Consider the following 16,773-nt stretch of genomic DNA (forward strand, 5'->3'; position numbering starts at 1 on the left):
TGGGGCCTGGCACGGCGGTGGTTGACATGGCCACCACGCCGGTCCTGGACCGGCCCTGGCACGGCGGTAGTGGACGGGGCCTGGCACGGCGGTAGTTGACATGGCCGGCACGCCGGTCCTGGGCCTGCCATGGCACGGCAGTAGTGGACGGGGCCTGGCACTGCAGTGGTTGACATGGCCGGCACGCCGGTCCTGGGCCGGCCCTGGCACGGCGGTAGTGGACGGGGCCTGGCACGGCAGTGGTTGACATGGCCGGCACGCCGGTCCTGGGCCGGGCTGGGCCGGCCGGTGTACGGTGGATGATGCAATGTGACTCTAAGGGGGGTCATGACCTGCCATGTCCATTGACATCAGCTAAAGGATGTGTTGGCCTGTACCTCCCCCGCAGAATACGTGCCCCGCCATGTTGGCACCAGTGATTGAACATTGTTGCAAGTGAAGCATCCGTCCCGGAGGCTAGCACATGCGGGTGCCGATGTGTGACCGTGACGGTCTGTGCATGTGCAGCCAATGGGAAGTGTGAACAAGGCCCGCGTATGCCCAATCGAATGTAGCGTATGCTGTGCACCGCAACACCAGGGCCAGTCATTGGCCCTTTTCCAAACACGCATCCAGGGCTGACCAATGGCTGGCGACGTATGCCACTGACATTGCCTCAGGGCCCTATATATGTGTGATTTGCAAAAGCACACATTCTACGATGACCACCGACTGCTGCCTGTGACCATCACCTCGACCTGCTGCTGCGGAGCTGACCACCGACTGCTGCCTGTGACCATCACCTCGGCCTGCTGCTGCGGAGCTGACCACCGACTGCTGCCTGTGACCATCACCTCGACCTGCTGCTGCGGAGCTGACCACCGACTGCTGCTCTAGTGCCATACTCCGTGAACTTGCCATGTCGAGAGTCAAAGAGATCCGGTCACGTCCCTTCACCGCCGCGGAGCTGGATGTCCTCGTGGACGGTGTGCTCTGCAACTTCGGACGGCTGTACGGCGCACCCGGACAGGTGGTAAGTGCAGTGGGGGACATGTTGGTGTGCATGAGGTGGTCCATTACACCTGGCCTCTGCAATCTTGGCGGTGTGCTGTGGGCCCAACACGATTGTCGGAATGTGCATGTCTGCTGAGAGATACGTGTTGTCCCTATCTGTGTGACTGGCCAACTGTCCACTGACTTGCACCCTTTTGTCTCCCTTCATGGTAGGTGAAATTGCACCTTCGCAAGGACGTGTGGAGGAGCATTGCACGTGATGTACGGGCAGTGGGGGTGTCCAATAGACGACATACACACTGCCACAAACGCTGGGACGACATTTCCAGGCTGAGCAAGAATGTAGCGGAAGTGACACTAGGGATGATTCCAAGAACGCCACGTCTGGCCCGACGCTCAATGACACCTCTCATGCATCGTATCATTGCTGTGACGCATCCTGACCTGTCCGTCCGGCTGCGTGTGGATCAACAGCAAAGCAGCGGTAAGCATACTGTCTGTGTATGTTGCATGGTAGTGCAATGCATGTATTGTTGCCCAGACACATTAGTGACTCCAGTGTAGCGTATGTATCGTTGCGATGGCATGTGGGTGCCATTGGCGGAGTCAAAGGTCACTTCCAGGTCCGGCATGTTCATACGCCACTCGCTAAGCAGTTGAGTGTTGATGCACATGCTGTAGTGGTCCGTCGCCCCATGGCAAGACATGTGTGCAGATGTACGCGCTCCTGCCCTGTCCGCATGCTGTAGAGGTTACACGGCCAACAGCGCTTATTTCATGTGAGGATGACTGGTAGGGGTGGGCTGTGTGCAGGTTGGGGGCTACATGTACTTTGTCAGCTATTGCATTAGGGATTCCTTGGCCTACTGTACGTGAGTGCGCCCATGACTTACACCTCTTTTCTGTGCTTTTCAGCTTTGGCAGAGGCCACTCAGCCACAGACGGCGGAGATGATTGGAGGCAATGCATCCGGATCAGACTTCACGCACACGCAGACTGAGACAGAAGAGGGCAGCGCCGGTGAGGGGACAGGACCATCCCTGAGGACTCGCATGTGGAGACTACATCGTCCTCATCTTCCGACAGTGTTGGTGAGTCTGCACTGTTGTCACAGACTGGGAGTGGCCAATCAACACCTTCGGTCGGGACACAGCACACAGGGCCCACACTGCCGCCAAATGCACCATGTACTGTTCGTGCACGCAGGAGTAGGGGGAACAGAGTGGCGTTCGGTGTCGGCACCGCTGCCCCAGCCTCGGTGAGCCAAAATGCACTTTGTGCTGAGGCTGTCGATCTCCTGCGACAGCTGTGTGTGGGGCAGACCAATATGATAAATGCATTCCAAGACCACGATAGGAAGTTGGGGCAGGTGGTGGCATTCATGGAAGGGATGCATGGAGATCTTGCTGGTCTACACAGGACAGTTCAGTCATTGGCTAGCAGTGTGTCGTCTGCCATTGTACAGTCGCATGGACTGGGTGCTACTTCTGTCTCCCCATCTACCACACTGGATGTATCAGGGGGGAGTGTACATTCTGACCAGGACTCCAATACAGGTTATTGCACTAGAAGCAGCGTCAGCCAGCACGTCAGGGCACGGAGGGCTCAGACACCATCCCCTAGGTCAGCAAAATCTGTTCACAAAGACAACGTCAGATACACTGGAGTACATACACGGGATCCACAAGTGGTGTTGGGGGAAATGCCTCCACATGCTACACGGGCATCCCACACAAAAGGTACTCCCAAGACAAGGGTTACTCCCAGTTCCATGGACACTTCCTTGGACAAGGACAGTCAGAAGACAAAGCCACCTCATAAGAGCAGGGACACTCCAAAGGGCAGGGACACTAGTAAGGAAGGGGCCAATCCCAAGGGCAGGGACAAGGACAGTCAGGAGACAAAGGCACCTCATAAGAGCAGGGACACTCCCAAGGACAGGGACACTACTAAGGAAGGAGCCACTCCCAAGGGCAGGGACAAGGACAGTCAAAAGACAAAGGCACCTCATAAGAGCAGGGACACTCCCAAGGACAGGGACACTACTAAGGGAGGAGCCACTCCCAAGGGCAGGGACAAGGACAGTCAAAAGACAAAGGCACCTCATAAGAGCAGGGACACTCCCAAGGACAGGGACACAAGTAAGGAAGGGGCCACTCCCAAGGGCAGGGACAAGGTCAGTCAAAAGACAAAGGCACCTAAGAAGAGCAGGGACTCTCCCAAGGGCATGGACACACACAGGGAGAAGGTGTGTTCAGGAGACAGGTACACCAGAGACGACAAGTCTGCTGCTAGGAACAGGGCACCATCCAGCGAACAGGAAAAGTCCAGAGACAGCATTCCTCCTACGGAAAAGGAACATCCAAGGGACAAGGCTTCTCTGATGGACACTGGCGCTGTCAAGGACAGGCATACATCACCCCTTGCTGCACTAAGGCTGATGTTGTTGAGGGAACGTAATACAGATGTTTCCGCAGTGGAGTCACCCCTTACCTCCACTCCCATCAGGGCCCGTCAGGAGCAGAGGAATGTGGGCCCTGTTGTAGCATCCCCCACGACACATGTTGCAGAGGCCAGAAGGCAGCCACACAGCAAACGACATGCATGCTCCAGCACGTCCCCAGAGAGCATACCCCAGGCAGCAGATGCACCACCCATGGTGGGTGACATTTCATTTCCGTCCGAACCTCTTGCCAGTCCTGTCCTGTCCAGGGCGCACTCACATATCCCCAAGAGACGTAGACACACACCATTGACACATGCCCACCCCGATGTCGGTCAAGTCCAACTATCACCAGCTCCCAGAGCCACCCTGTCTCCTGGCCCATACAGCCCTGTGGCTCATCATTTCAGTGGTCCCACTGGCGCAGCTGCAGTTGAGTCTCATGTGTCAGATAGTGGCACTGTGTCTGTTGTTTGCTGTCATGCATCATGTAGTAGCACTGTATCAGTTGTGCCCTCTCCTGTTGCTGGTGCTGGCAGTGTGTCTGGGTCTGTGGCGCATGTGTCAGTCACTCGAGCTGTGGCTGTGTCTCACACTCCTGTATCAGGTGCTGGCAGTGTGTCTGGGTCTGTGGCGCGTGTGTCAGTCACTCGAGCTGTGGCTGTGTCTCACACTCCTGTATCTGGTGCTGGCAGTGTGTCTGGGTCTGTGGCGCGTGTGTCAGTCACTCAAGCTGTGGCTGTGTCTCACACTCCTGTATCTGGTGCTGGCAGTGTGTCTGGGTCTGTGGCGCATGTGTCAGTCACTCGAGCTGTAGCTGTGTCTCACACTCCTGTATCTGGTGCTGGCAGTGTGTCTGGGTCTGTAGCTCACATGTCATTCACTGCATCTGTGGCTGTGTGTCACACTCCTGTTTCTGGTGCTGGCAGTGTGTCTGGGTCTGTGGCCCATGTGTCAGTCACTCGAGCTGTGGCTGTGTCTCACACTCCAGTTTCTGGTGCTGGCAGTCTGTCCGATGCAGGTACCTCACGCAATCCACATGATAGTGTGATGTGAGGTGCTGTTCAGTTCACTCACATGTCATGGCACATGGTGTGTACATTGTCCATTGTGTACAGACTTCCACTGTTGTGGTCCTTGGGACGGGTTGCTTTGAATACGTACTTGTGCTGCGTCTGATGTACCTGCTCTGATGTCGACTATGCCCTGTTGGTGTCCTGATACTGTAGTCTGCCCTCTCATGTACTGCCTCTGATGGACCTGTTCAGTGCAATGGACTGTTGATGCACTTAGCCCCTCTCATGTACTGCCTCTGATGGACCTGTTCAGTGCAATGGACTGTTGATGCACTTAGCCCCTCTCATGTACTGCCTCTGATGGACCTGTACAGTGCAATGGACTGTTGAAGCACTTAGCCCCTCTCATGTACTTCCTCTGATGTACCTGCTCTGGTGTCCACAATGCCCTGTTGGTGTCCTGATACTGCAGTCTGCCCTCTCATGTACTGCCTCTGATGTACCTGCTCTGATGTCGACTATGCCCTGTTGGTGTCCTGATACTGTAGTCTGCCCTCTCATGTACTGCCTCTGATGTACCTGCTCTGGTGTCCACAATGCCCTGTTGGTGTCCTGATACTGCAGTCTGCCCTCTCATGTACTGCCTCTGATGGACCTGCTCTGATGTCGACTATGCCCTGTTGGTGTCCTGATACTGTAGTCTGCCCTCTCATGTACTGCCTCTGATGGGCCTGTTCAGTGCAATGGACTGTTGATGCACTTAGCCCCTCTCATGTACTGCCTCTGATGTACCTGCTCTGATGTCCACAATGCCCTGTTGGTGTCCTGATACTGCAGTCTGCCCTCTCATGTACTGCCTCTGATGTACCTGCTCTGATGTCGACTGTGCGCTGTTGGTGTCCTGATACTGTAGTCTGCCCTCTCATGTACTGCCTCTGATGTACCTGCTCTGGTGTCCACAATGCCCTGTTGGTGTCCTGATACTGCAGTGTGCCCTCTCATGTACTGCCTCTGATGGACCTGCTCTGATGTCGACCATGCCCTGTTGGTGTCCTGATACTGTAGTCTGCCCTCTCATGTACTGCCTCTGATGTACCTGCTCTGGTGTCCACAATGCCCTGTTGGTGTCCTGATACTGCAGTCTGCCCTCTCATGTACTGCCTCTGATGTACCTGCTCTGATGTCGACTATGCCCTGTTGGTGTCCTGAAACTGTAGTCTGCCCTCTCATGTACTGCCTCTGATGTACCTGCTCTGGTGTCCACAATGCCCTGTTGGTGTCCTGATACTGCAGTCTGCCCTCTCATGTACTGCCTCTGATGTACCTGCTCTGATGTCGACTATGCCCTGTTGGTGTCCTGATACTGTAGTCTGCCCTCTCATGTACTGCCTCTGATGGACCTGTTCAGTGCAATGGACTGTTGATGCACTTAGCCCCTCTCATGTACTGCCTCTGATGGACCTGTTCAGTGCAATGGACTGTTGATGCACTTAGCCCCTCTCATGTACTGCCTCTGATGGACCTGTTCAGTGCAATGGACTGTTGATGCACTTAGCCCCTCTCATGTACTGCCTCTGATGGAGCTGTTCAGTGCAATGGATTATTGATGCACTTAGCCCCTCTCATGTACTGCCTCTGATGGACCTGCTCTGATGTCGACTATGCCCTGTTGGTGTCCTGATACTGTAGTCTGCCCTCTCATGTACTGCCTCTGATGGACCTGCTCTGATGTCGACTATGCCCTGTTGGTGTCCTGATACTGTAGTCTGCCCTCTCATGTACTGCCTCTGTTGTACCAGCTGTGGTGGCCACCATGCCCTGTTGGTGTCCTGATACTGCAGTCTGCCCTCTCATGTACTGCCTCTGATGTACCTGCTCTGATGTCGACTATGCCCTGTTGGTGTCCTGATACTGTAGTCTGCCCTCTCATGTACTGCCTCTGATGGACCTGTTCAGTGCAATGGACTGTTGATGCACTTAGCCCCTCTCATGTACTGCCTCTGATGGACCTGTTCAGTGCAATGGACTGTTGATGCACTTAGCCCCTCTCATGTACTGCCTCTGATGGACCTGTTCAGTGCAATGGACTGTTGATGCACTTAGCCCCTCTCATGTACTGCCTCTGATGGAGCTGTTCAGTGCAATGGATTATTGATGCACTTAGCCCCTCTCATGTACTGCCTCTGATGGACCTGCTCTGATGTCGACTATGCCCTGTTGGTGTCCTGATACTGTAGTCTGCCCTCTCATGTACTGCCTCTGATGGACCTGCTCTGATGTCGACTATGCCCTGTTGGTGTCCTGATACTGTAGTCTGCCCTCTCATGTACTGCCTCTGTTGTACCAGCTGTGGTGGCCACCATGCCCTGTTGGTGTCCTGATACTGCAGTCTGCCCTCTCATGTACTGCCTCTGATGTACCTGCTCTGATGTCGACTATGCCCTGTTGGTGTCCTGAAACTGTAGTCTGCCCTCTCATGTACTGCCTCTGATGTACCTGCTCTGGTGTCCACAATGCCCTGTTGGTGTCCTGATACTGCAGTCTGCCCTCTCATGTACTGCCTCTGATGTACCTGCTCTGATGTCGACTATGCCCTGTTGGTGTCCTGATACTGTAGTCTGCCCTCTCATGTACTGCCTCTGATGGACCTGTTCAGTGCAATGGACTGTTGATGCACTTAGCCCCTCTCATGTACTGCCTCTGATGGACCTGTTCAGTGCAATGGACTGTTGATGCACTTAGCCCCTCTCATGTACTGCCTCTGATGGACCTGTTCAGTGCAATGGACTGTTGATGCACTTAGCCCCTCTCATGTACTGCCTCTGATGGAGCTGTTCAGTGCAATGGATTATTGATGCACTTAGCCCCTCTCATGTACTGCCTCTGATGGACCTGCTCTGATGTCGACTATGCCCTGTTGGTGTCCTGATACTGTAGTCTGCCCTCTCATGTACTGCCTCTGATGGACCTGCTCTGATGTCGACTATGCCCTGTTGGTGTCCTGATACTGTAGTCTGCCCTCTCATGTACTGCCTCTGTTGTACCAGCTGTGGTGGCCACCATGCCCATGCTCATGCATACACCGTGATTATACCCCGATTATGTGTAATAAAGCAAGTCAATCATGTGTCGTGCTTTGTCAGAGTTATTCCTGCGTGTGTGATACAGGTGTGTTTTTGAATTTGCTTCCAATCAGTGGGTTCAGATACCTGACACTCCCCCTTCCGACGTCACGACCCTTGCAGGTACTCCCCTCCAGACAGCGAATGGTTTGTAGCGTACCTGCGTCGTCCTCGGTAGTGGGCTAGGACTAGGACGTGGAGGATCGCGAAGAGTATCGGGTAAGCGTGTAGGGCTGGGTCCATGTCGGCGAGCAGCTCGTGGTGGGTATGTTCCCTGTGGGGCATCCACAGTGTTCAGGCAGGTTGTTTTTCCGCAGCGCTTTTATGTGTATTTTCCGCCATCTTGATTTGGAGGAGCGTCCAACACGTCAGTCCGTACGGCGGAGTCTCTGGATTGGTTACGTCCGCCGCGTGGTCGGGTGTAGATGGCCCGCGGAGCGTGCTCTTCCGTCGCGGACGGAATTTGGGCAATCTTTCCTATCCTGATTTGGCGGACGGAGTGACCGCGACAGGCGGACGCAGATCAGACATGTTCCGCATACTCCAGGGCTGCGGAGGCACTTCCGTCCGCCATCCTAATGAGCCCCTATGTACATTAAAATTTTCTTGTAGATCCTTCTTAATACTGTGATCAAAAGTAGCTTAACAATTCTATAATAAGCTTAAAATGATCCATACATATAATTTATGAACAGACTACAGCCCCCGTATTACCTACTCTTTTCTTAAGTTTATTTATCCGCTCTGCTGCCACTAGAAAATTTGCGACATGAAATGTAATCCGTACACTACTCATCAGTTGTAAATAAAGAAGTGCCGGCCTAACCTGCACAAACCCTGCTTCCCTTAACACAGTAACAAATACTTTTTCCTGAAGTCTGCATAATACTCGCAAAACATAACAAAATGTAGAGTATCTTGTGAGGAAAAATTGTCGCACTTACAGGGGTCGGCATTATCTGGTGATCCCCACTTAGGGAAATCTCCCAGTGTGAGGTGAATTATGTTAAATCGGAATCTCCTTATCAAATACCGATGCAAAGGGCGTGTTACCAACTTCAAATAAGGCTCAATACCAGGGAAGCTAACTAAACCAAAATTCATTCTTACCATAGGTTTGCTCAGCTCTAGTTCCTCCCTTTCGATTGCAAGTAGGTTTACCATGGCGGCTTTAATCAGGTCTACATCTTCTTTTCTTATAGTTTCAAGGGCCAAAAAAAGCCCAGGCCGTCCAAGTTTTTTGAATGTAGTTTCAATATATGCCAGCCACGGAATTTTACTAGCGTTGTCTAGGGCTAGACAGTCCCTTAGGATCATATGGTTCAGTGAAAGCTCCTGGTTAAGCCAGGTCTTAAGCCAACATGTCAGTGGGGCTATTTTCAGTGTGTCAGAGACATAACCCAACCCCATCTCCACGTGGATAGAAAAAGTAAGGGTTGACTGTGGTATAGACAATAAAGTTCTTAGAAATCTATTTTCTACCACTTGAATATGCTGTTCTTGTGAGCTGTACCCCCAAATCTCTGAGCCATACGTCGCTATAGCTAGACACTTGGCCTTATACACCTTCAAAATAGCTTCCATGGGTCTAGCCCCTAATCGTTTTGTAAAGCACATAAGGGCGGAGGTCGGTCTAGCAAATACATTTCTTTATGTTTCAGTTGTGGACCCCAGGTCCCTTTGTAATAAATAGGAGTCCGAGATAGGTAAAAATGGGGACCCTTTTAACTACATATCTACCACAGAAAAAGGTTTTCATTTTTTTCTTTCTGCTTTGTTCCCCCACTATCATTACATGGGATTTTTTTGCATTTATTTTCAGATCTAAAGACTCCATAAATTTCCCGAACATATCCAGCAATTTATTTAATCCAGCACCAGTGCGAGCCAATAAAACAGCATCATCTGCGTAAAGAAGAACTGGAATAACAGTTTCTTCTGCACACGGGACGTCTAATGTTGCACCCTTCAGGGCAGGTTCTAATGCATTTATATAGAGCGTAAAAAGGTGGGGTGCCAGTATATACCCCTACCTGACCCCTCTTTCTTATTTAAAATAACTGGTGCATCTCCTTTCCTGGGTGACTCTGACAGTAGCTAATAGGCCACAGTGAAGGTCAGCTAAAAATGTAACTAGAGCAGGGTCAATGCCTATGTTCAGTAAGATTTGCCACAGCTTCGACCTGTTTACCAGGTCGAAAGCTGTGGAAAGATCCATAAACCCCTTATAGAGGGATCCCTTCTTAGCTATGGTGTATTTGCTGTGAGAAGCTGCAAATTAAGACATTGATTTAATGTGCTTCTTTGAGATCTAAAACCGTACTCTGTCATTTTCACCAGGATTACCCTGCCTAAGATTTTCACAGCGGAGTCTATCAGGGAGATAGGCCTGTAACATGATGGATCACCTCTTTGTCCCTTTTTAAAAACCAGAATTATAATTGATTTAGACCAGGATGCCGGGGATAAATTTGCGCCTGAGGTATTAAAAACATTTGTCAATAACCTGGCCCTGAATTTAGGGAAACTTTTAAAAAGGTCTGCTGGGACCCCATCCGGGCCCGGCGCCTTATTCTTCTTGGTCTCCATAATTGCTCTTTCCACTTCTATCTCTTGAAACAGAATTGCGTGGGCTGTTTCTAAGGGGAAACATCCTTTACGACGCAACTTTTACCACGCAGTACCTTTACAACGCAGGTTTTTCAACGCAACTCATTACAACGACTTGCGCTGGGGGCGCTCTAGGATAGGTAATAGTTTAATTTACTATCCAACACCTTCCCTACTATCCACGGGGACTGGAGTTGGAATAGTAAATTAAACTATTCACTATCCAGCACCCCTCAACGCAAGTCGTTGTAACGACTTGCGTTGAAAAACCTGCGTTGTAAAGACATGCATGGTAAAAGCATGCGTTGTAACAACGTACATCCGTTTCTAAGTTCAAAATTGCCTCTTGCGATCTCTCTGCCCTCTGAAGCCCATAAATGTTCTCAAAGTGGGCTATCCACTGATCATCAGGGATATTACAGTCAAGTGGGGAATTTACTTTGCCAGAAAAAAAGAGTCATTAATAATCAACCAAAATTTCCCACTATCCCTCAGAACCTCCGGAGACAGAAGTTTATCCCAGGCATCTTCTTTAATCTGATTTTTCCTAACCCTAATGGCCTGTTTATAGATCTTCCTTGATTTTGTGATTTGTTCCCTATTTCTATCAAATCATTAATGGTAAAATGCCACCCCATACCCACTACACTGTATGTAATTGGCCTATTATGAGATGGAAAGGGTTAATTGTTTTGAAAAAAGAATGTTCATTTAAGAGCTAAATTGAAAGAGTCATATATGACTTTTTCATTCTTTCACCATTTTTGCCTCTTGGGGACTGTAGAGTCATTCATGTTGTGCAAATGATTTGTGCACACTTGTTAAAATGTAGAATGTTTAGGATACACTAGAGGCAGACCTGTGCATACACGACTGAAGTGGACAAATTGTAAAAGGAAGCCCTAATTTAAAAACATGATATTGTTTTTATCTTCACAAGGAGTTAATTTGTGATGTATTTTTCAATACTTAATGTGAGTGGTTGAATTAATGAGTTTCTAAGTGAATGTGTTGGCAGCGCCGGCTTTAGCGCTCCTGGAGTCTGGTGCAACAATTGCTTTTGGCAGCGCGTACACCAAGCTTGAGGAGGTGGGGGGGACCGCCATGTTCACATACACTTTGAAAGAACGAGTCCTTAAAACTAACAATGGCACGTGCATTCACAGTGCATGTGCAAATGGTGTGCTCCCAAGCTTGCCACTCAGTGATATGGTGTCCTGAATCGCTATTGCGTGTCTTGGACAGCACAGCTATGCATTAATGAGACAGGCCAAGAATGATACAGCCCAGTCACCCCTTAACTTTACATCATTAATGACTCTATACTTAATAAAGGAGAGGTGTAGTGTGTTCTTGCTCTTCCTCAGTATCTGCTTTTCTTCCTCCCCTTCACACCTTACTCATTCCCTTCTCTCCATTCTTCTTTCACTTTCTGCCCTACGTCCACATTTCTTCTTAATTGTCCCTTCCCCTCATGGACTACTTTTAATTTTTCACCTTCTCATCGTTCCCTTACACATTTTCTTTTCACGCACTGCCTGCTGTCTGTTCACCTTTTTTCATTCTCATCATGTTCCACTCCAATCTCGCACTCCCTATCTCTGCTTTCCTCACTTCTCTTCACATTCTTTGTCTACCATATTTATCTTTGCTTAGAGACCTCTCCTCCTTCCTCACTCTCACTTTTAACATTTTAAATTTGTTGTCAAGGCCCCCTTTGGTGAATATGTGCTTTACAAACATTCATGGTATGTTAAGGACACAAATGTATTTCAATCTTTTGTTTTTCTTTTTCTTTGCAATTTCACTCTATCATTATTCTCTCTGTCCCTCCTTGACCCAGTTACACTTCATACTCATATCCATTCCCCTTACCTCATTTCTTTCCTTCCTTTTTTCTCTCCCTCAGCACCTCCAGGCATGCCTCCTTTCCCCTCTTGCTTCTTGCTTGCTTACACCCTCATTCCGTTCTTGCTTCCTTACACCCTCATTCATTCCCCATCCTTCCTCATTTGGTGGATTTAATTCTTCTTCCTCCATTCTTTCCTTACTTTCTTTTTTACTGCTTATACCTTCACCTCTTCTTTAATTTCTTCCTTTCTTATCAACTCTTCCTTATGCTTACCTTGCTCCTTTCCTTTTATCTACTCATCCATCACACATCATTCACTTCCTTTCTTTCTATTCCTTCATTTCTTTCTTTCACATTCTTTTCTTATTTCCTCCTTCTTTTCTCCATTACTCATATATTTCTTCACCCCAGTACTCCCCTTCCTGCCTGCATTTGTTGCTGCCTTCTTTAATGTATTCCTTCATCACTCCTTCCTTTATTTTAAACAACACAGTATAAGCACAGTCTCTTTAGTTTTCAAATCTACCTCAAGTCCTTTAATGACCTTTCCTAAAGCTGCATTTTGAGATTTACACACATTCTCTAATTTGAGTTCACTTTTAAGGTATTGTCATAGGGTTACATTATGTTATGTTGTATTGATTTGCACACTAATCACCCAAGAGGGTATCTATGCACTTGGGCAGGTGTGCAGGTGGGGGTCCCCAAGGTGCTTATGTGAAGAGCAAGGTCTTCAGCTTCTGTGGAACACGAGATGTGAGGAGGTGGCTAAGATGTGTTGAGGCTTGTGGATGTGGGTAGAACCAAGAAAGGAAGTGGGTGGAGCCTCTGGAGGAAGTAGGTGGAGCTGGAAAAGTGGGTGTGGCATCCTAGACAAAATTGAGCACTTGCACCTAATATTTTACAAATTAAGCACTGGTACTCACCAGGATGCCCAAAATGTCCAATGGTAGGGACCATAAGAAAGGAGGACAGACCTCCTCCTTTAAGGGAAAGAGGAGGACAGGATTAAAAAGAAAGAGTCTCCAAAAGAGTTTCCAAAAGATGCATAAGGTGGGAGGAATCAAGAGTCACATCCCATTCCAAGGGGAGGAGGGCCTTGGGAAGAATTGTAACCCTTCAATGGCTGGGGTGTGCTATGACTGTAAAGAGCCAGTAAGCAATAAATGGGAAAGACCTGTATCCCTAGGATCCTGGGTAGGTATATATTAACATAAGAAATGGTTCCGTTGGGGGTAGCTAACAGCCTTTACTTCCTAGGTAATTATAAAGAAGCAGTCTTAAGCAAAAACCAAGTGGGAAAAAAGACCAACAACTTTATTATGTACCCATATATTTAGATGCACAAGCCTGTGCAAACATTGGATATAACCATTACATGTATACAATGAAAGTATCTTACAAAGAAGTTTACAAAACAAGCAAACTAGCATTTGGTGCTCCTTATGGACGGTGCAGTGTTAGTGAAAGGTGCAAAATGGTGAACAATGGTGTGCAGTGCTGGATAAACAAATGTTGACTTAAATTACAGTATGGGTTTCACCCTTAGGAGGCAGTCATTAAAGTTAAAAACATGTATGTTGATGTTTTGCCTCTTAGTATCAGTTTGTAACAGAGAAATCATGGGACAAAATTGGTTGGAACCTACAAATGTCAAAAAGTAGACAAAAATAATAATGAATATTGGAACTGGTATGGAAAGTTCACAGTGTCTTAAAAGTCTAAGGCAGTTTGCCCATAGAGCCTGGAACTGGATTTGAGACTGTTGGGTGCCAAGGTAACTGTCCTTCTACTCCTTATTTGCTTCCCTGTCCTCCCCCTTAGTGGATTTGGTCACCCAGCATAGGCCGGAGTAGTCAGATACAACTCAAAATGTTTTGTAAAGTTGCCAAACTTTGCAGTTACAAATGCTTGTTCACGTTTTAGAGTAAAAAGCTGAGATTTAAGTTTTAGTTAAAAAGCTATACTTCCCAAACCCTCTGTTGGATTTTGTTCTTTAGTTGTCTAAAAATTAATTAAAATATAACTGTTTTTTATAAATTGGGATCCGATTTCTTTTGTGTTGTTTGACTTTCTTATTCTGTTCTTATGACTATTCTAAAGGATTTACATGAATTTCTTTGTTAAATGCCTGACTGCTCGAAGCAACAGCTATCAAGGGTTGAGCTAAGGTTTAACAAACGAGCATGACTGGAACCAAGTTTATAACATGAGTGTATTACGTGGTAAAGTCACACCACTACACCATTTAACACACCACATTTCTTCACAGTTCTGAAATCAATTAGCAATGCTGAACGTTTATAACATATCTTTTTTTTCTTTGCAGGTGCACTTCCCACAGAATTTAGTAAGTTTTACGATAAGTGCATATCCAAATTTACATAATTCCATTATTGCAATTATTGATGATTCCTGAACTTTTTTTTCTGTCTATTATTTTAGAATGGAGAATCCGTCGTCGCTTTTCAAGTATGTATAATTGATCTTTTACTGCAATCTAATTAGAGAACTAATTTATAGTCTGGTGGCACTGAAAAATATTTCCACTCCTGAAGAAAGTGCTAAACCTAGAGGAGAATCTACACTTATAAATACCAAGAGATCGAATGGTATAGGAAATATAACCGGTGGATTCACTTGAGAATTTTGGACTTCTTCCAGAAATCTGAAGATTTACCATTACCACTAAACTGAAAATGTGCCCAAAAATGTCTGAATACGTTTGTAAAATTTCGCAAAGCACAGAAGAACAATGGAATAGATGTGTGCTATGTGGATATTCAGTTTCAAAGGTGGTGCTAGAAAAGATCAAGATGCACAATCCAGACAGACGAACCATAAATGGTAAAGTTAAAGACCCTAAGTGATACAGAGATTTTGTGCTACCGATTGTAACCATTACCTTGTTGGATTATAAAGCAGCTCATACAAGGTTATGCATGGTATCAATGCCAGAAGCCAGGATTTTGAGAAAGGTGCAAGCAAGCGCAATTAATTGACTGAGGATTTTTATGATTATTGCGACCATTTTAGGCATAATGATTATGGCAATGCATTAAATAAACAACTCCTAATTAACAATCTAGAGATGATAAATTCTGTAGATGATAACTCGGGTAAATTAGATATCACATTCTCCTCCTGGTCTCATACCTCGACAATAGATTATGACCTGGTCTCACAACCCATAAGAGCTAAATTCTCCCAGGTTTATACAAAGTTTTGGCCCTTTAGTGACCAAGCATCAATTTAGTTTTGTATGGAATAGGTCCATGGGAGAAACTGCAATAAAAGCAGAACACCTAAAATGGTAATTGCAAGGAAAAATAGTGTAGTCTTAAAATGGGGAAAGATTGATTCTTCCTCACTCACCCACGCAGTAGTCTCCAAAATGCAACAAGAAATCTCCATCTGCTTAGTTTTTAACCCTTTGCAGATACTAGTTTCTGCGAACTTTGAAAAGATCTTGGATGAAGTACATAGTAATTTGATTCGACCAAGCAGACAGGGGTCATCCATTAAAGAAGTCTGGTTTGATGGACCTGCACTAAGGCCTTGAAGAACCAACATTTTGCCTTAAAGGAGAACCCAAGGGATGAGGGGCTGATAAAAGTCCTACACCGCTCATATACAGAAGCGAGAGCCACTAGGCTGAGGTTCTTTAAAGAAGAAGCTTGGGCTATATTACAGGAAGCAGCCAAATCAAAGAACAGCAGTGATTTTTGGAAAGTCATTAATTCACCGTTTTTAAAGAAAGAAAGCGAAATAACGTTAAATTCACATGTAAATGAGGAGGCATGGATCACCCATTTTGAAAGACTGTTTGGAAACTCAGAGCTTGAATTAATTGACCCTTTGGCTTTACCCCAATTTACAACCACAGCTGTCACCACTGCTCCCTTCCTAGTTAGTTTGGCTGAAATGAGATATGCTCTGAACTAGCGTAGTACCCTTAAGGCCTCTGGTCCCAATCTTCTTCCTAATAAATCAGGATCTTTGGGCCATTTTGCTCACTAATGTTTTTAACTCTTTAATCCAAACAGGTGTACCACAATCTTGGAAGAAGGCTGTAATCATCCCGATATATAAAAAGGGGGATATGATCAACACTAAGAACTATCGCCCAATATCCCTTCTGGACAGCACAGCCAAATTGATGGGGAGTATAATCCTTAACAAACCAGAAATTTGGGCTCAGGAAAAAACATTTTATTGCCTGCTCAATATGGCTTCATAAAGGGAAAGTGAAAAGGGAAAGGGCACAGTCGAGCAATGTTTAAATCTAAATCTGTTTATTGCCAAATACACCACGGCTAGGAAAGGTCATCTCTATATGGCCTTTATGGACTTGTCAGCAGCTTTTGACTGCGTTATTCACGAAAAATTGTGGCTGATAATGGAGTCCATGGGCATCGACAAGTCCATAATTAATTTTATCCGAGAGATGTACTCTGATATTTCATCCTGTATCCGTTATGGTAAACTGGGTGAATGCACAAGTCCCTTTAGGATCACACGTGGAGTGAGGCAGGGTTGTGTTCTGACGCTGTTTTTATTTACCTTATATACTAACGCCATAAAAGAAGCCATTACCGGCTCCACACATGATGTCCCCCTTGTTGGTTCAGTTCTCGTACTGATATTTTTACACGCTGAGGATGCAGTTTTAGTGGCTCGGACAGGTAACACATTACAAATGCTAACTACTGCATATTTCAAATTTACGAATAATTT

General features: G+C 47.0%; 1 protein-coding gene across 2 annotated transcripts in view; it reads left to right on the top strand.

The window, feature by feature from the left end:
* LOC147697775 (E3 ubiquitin-protein ligase TRIM39-like) overlaps positions 1-16,773 on the top strand; it is a 367,381-nt gene that overhangs the window by 293,566 nt on the left and 57,042 nt on the right. For both annotated transcript variants that reach the window (XR_015299159.1, XM_086933341.1), the window contains 2 exons: positions 14,366-14,386; positions 14,482-14,508. Coding sequence is in view for 1 of the 2 variants with exons in the window: in XM_086933341.1 (XP_086789467.1) it covers positions 14,366-14,386; positions 14,482-14,508 (48 nt within the window). In the remaining variant the exon portion in view is untranslated. The remainder of the gene's footprint in view (positions 1-14,365; positions 14,387-14,481; positions 14,509-16,773) is intronic.

The sequence above is a fragment of the Lissotriton vulgaris genome, chromosome 8 (assembly GCF_964263255.1).
Source record: "Lissotriton vulgaris chromosome 8, aLisVul1.2, whole genome shotgun sequence".
NCBI lineage: Eukaryota > Metazoa > Chordata > Amphibia > Caudata > Salamandridae > Lissotriton > Lissotriton vulgaris.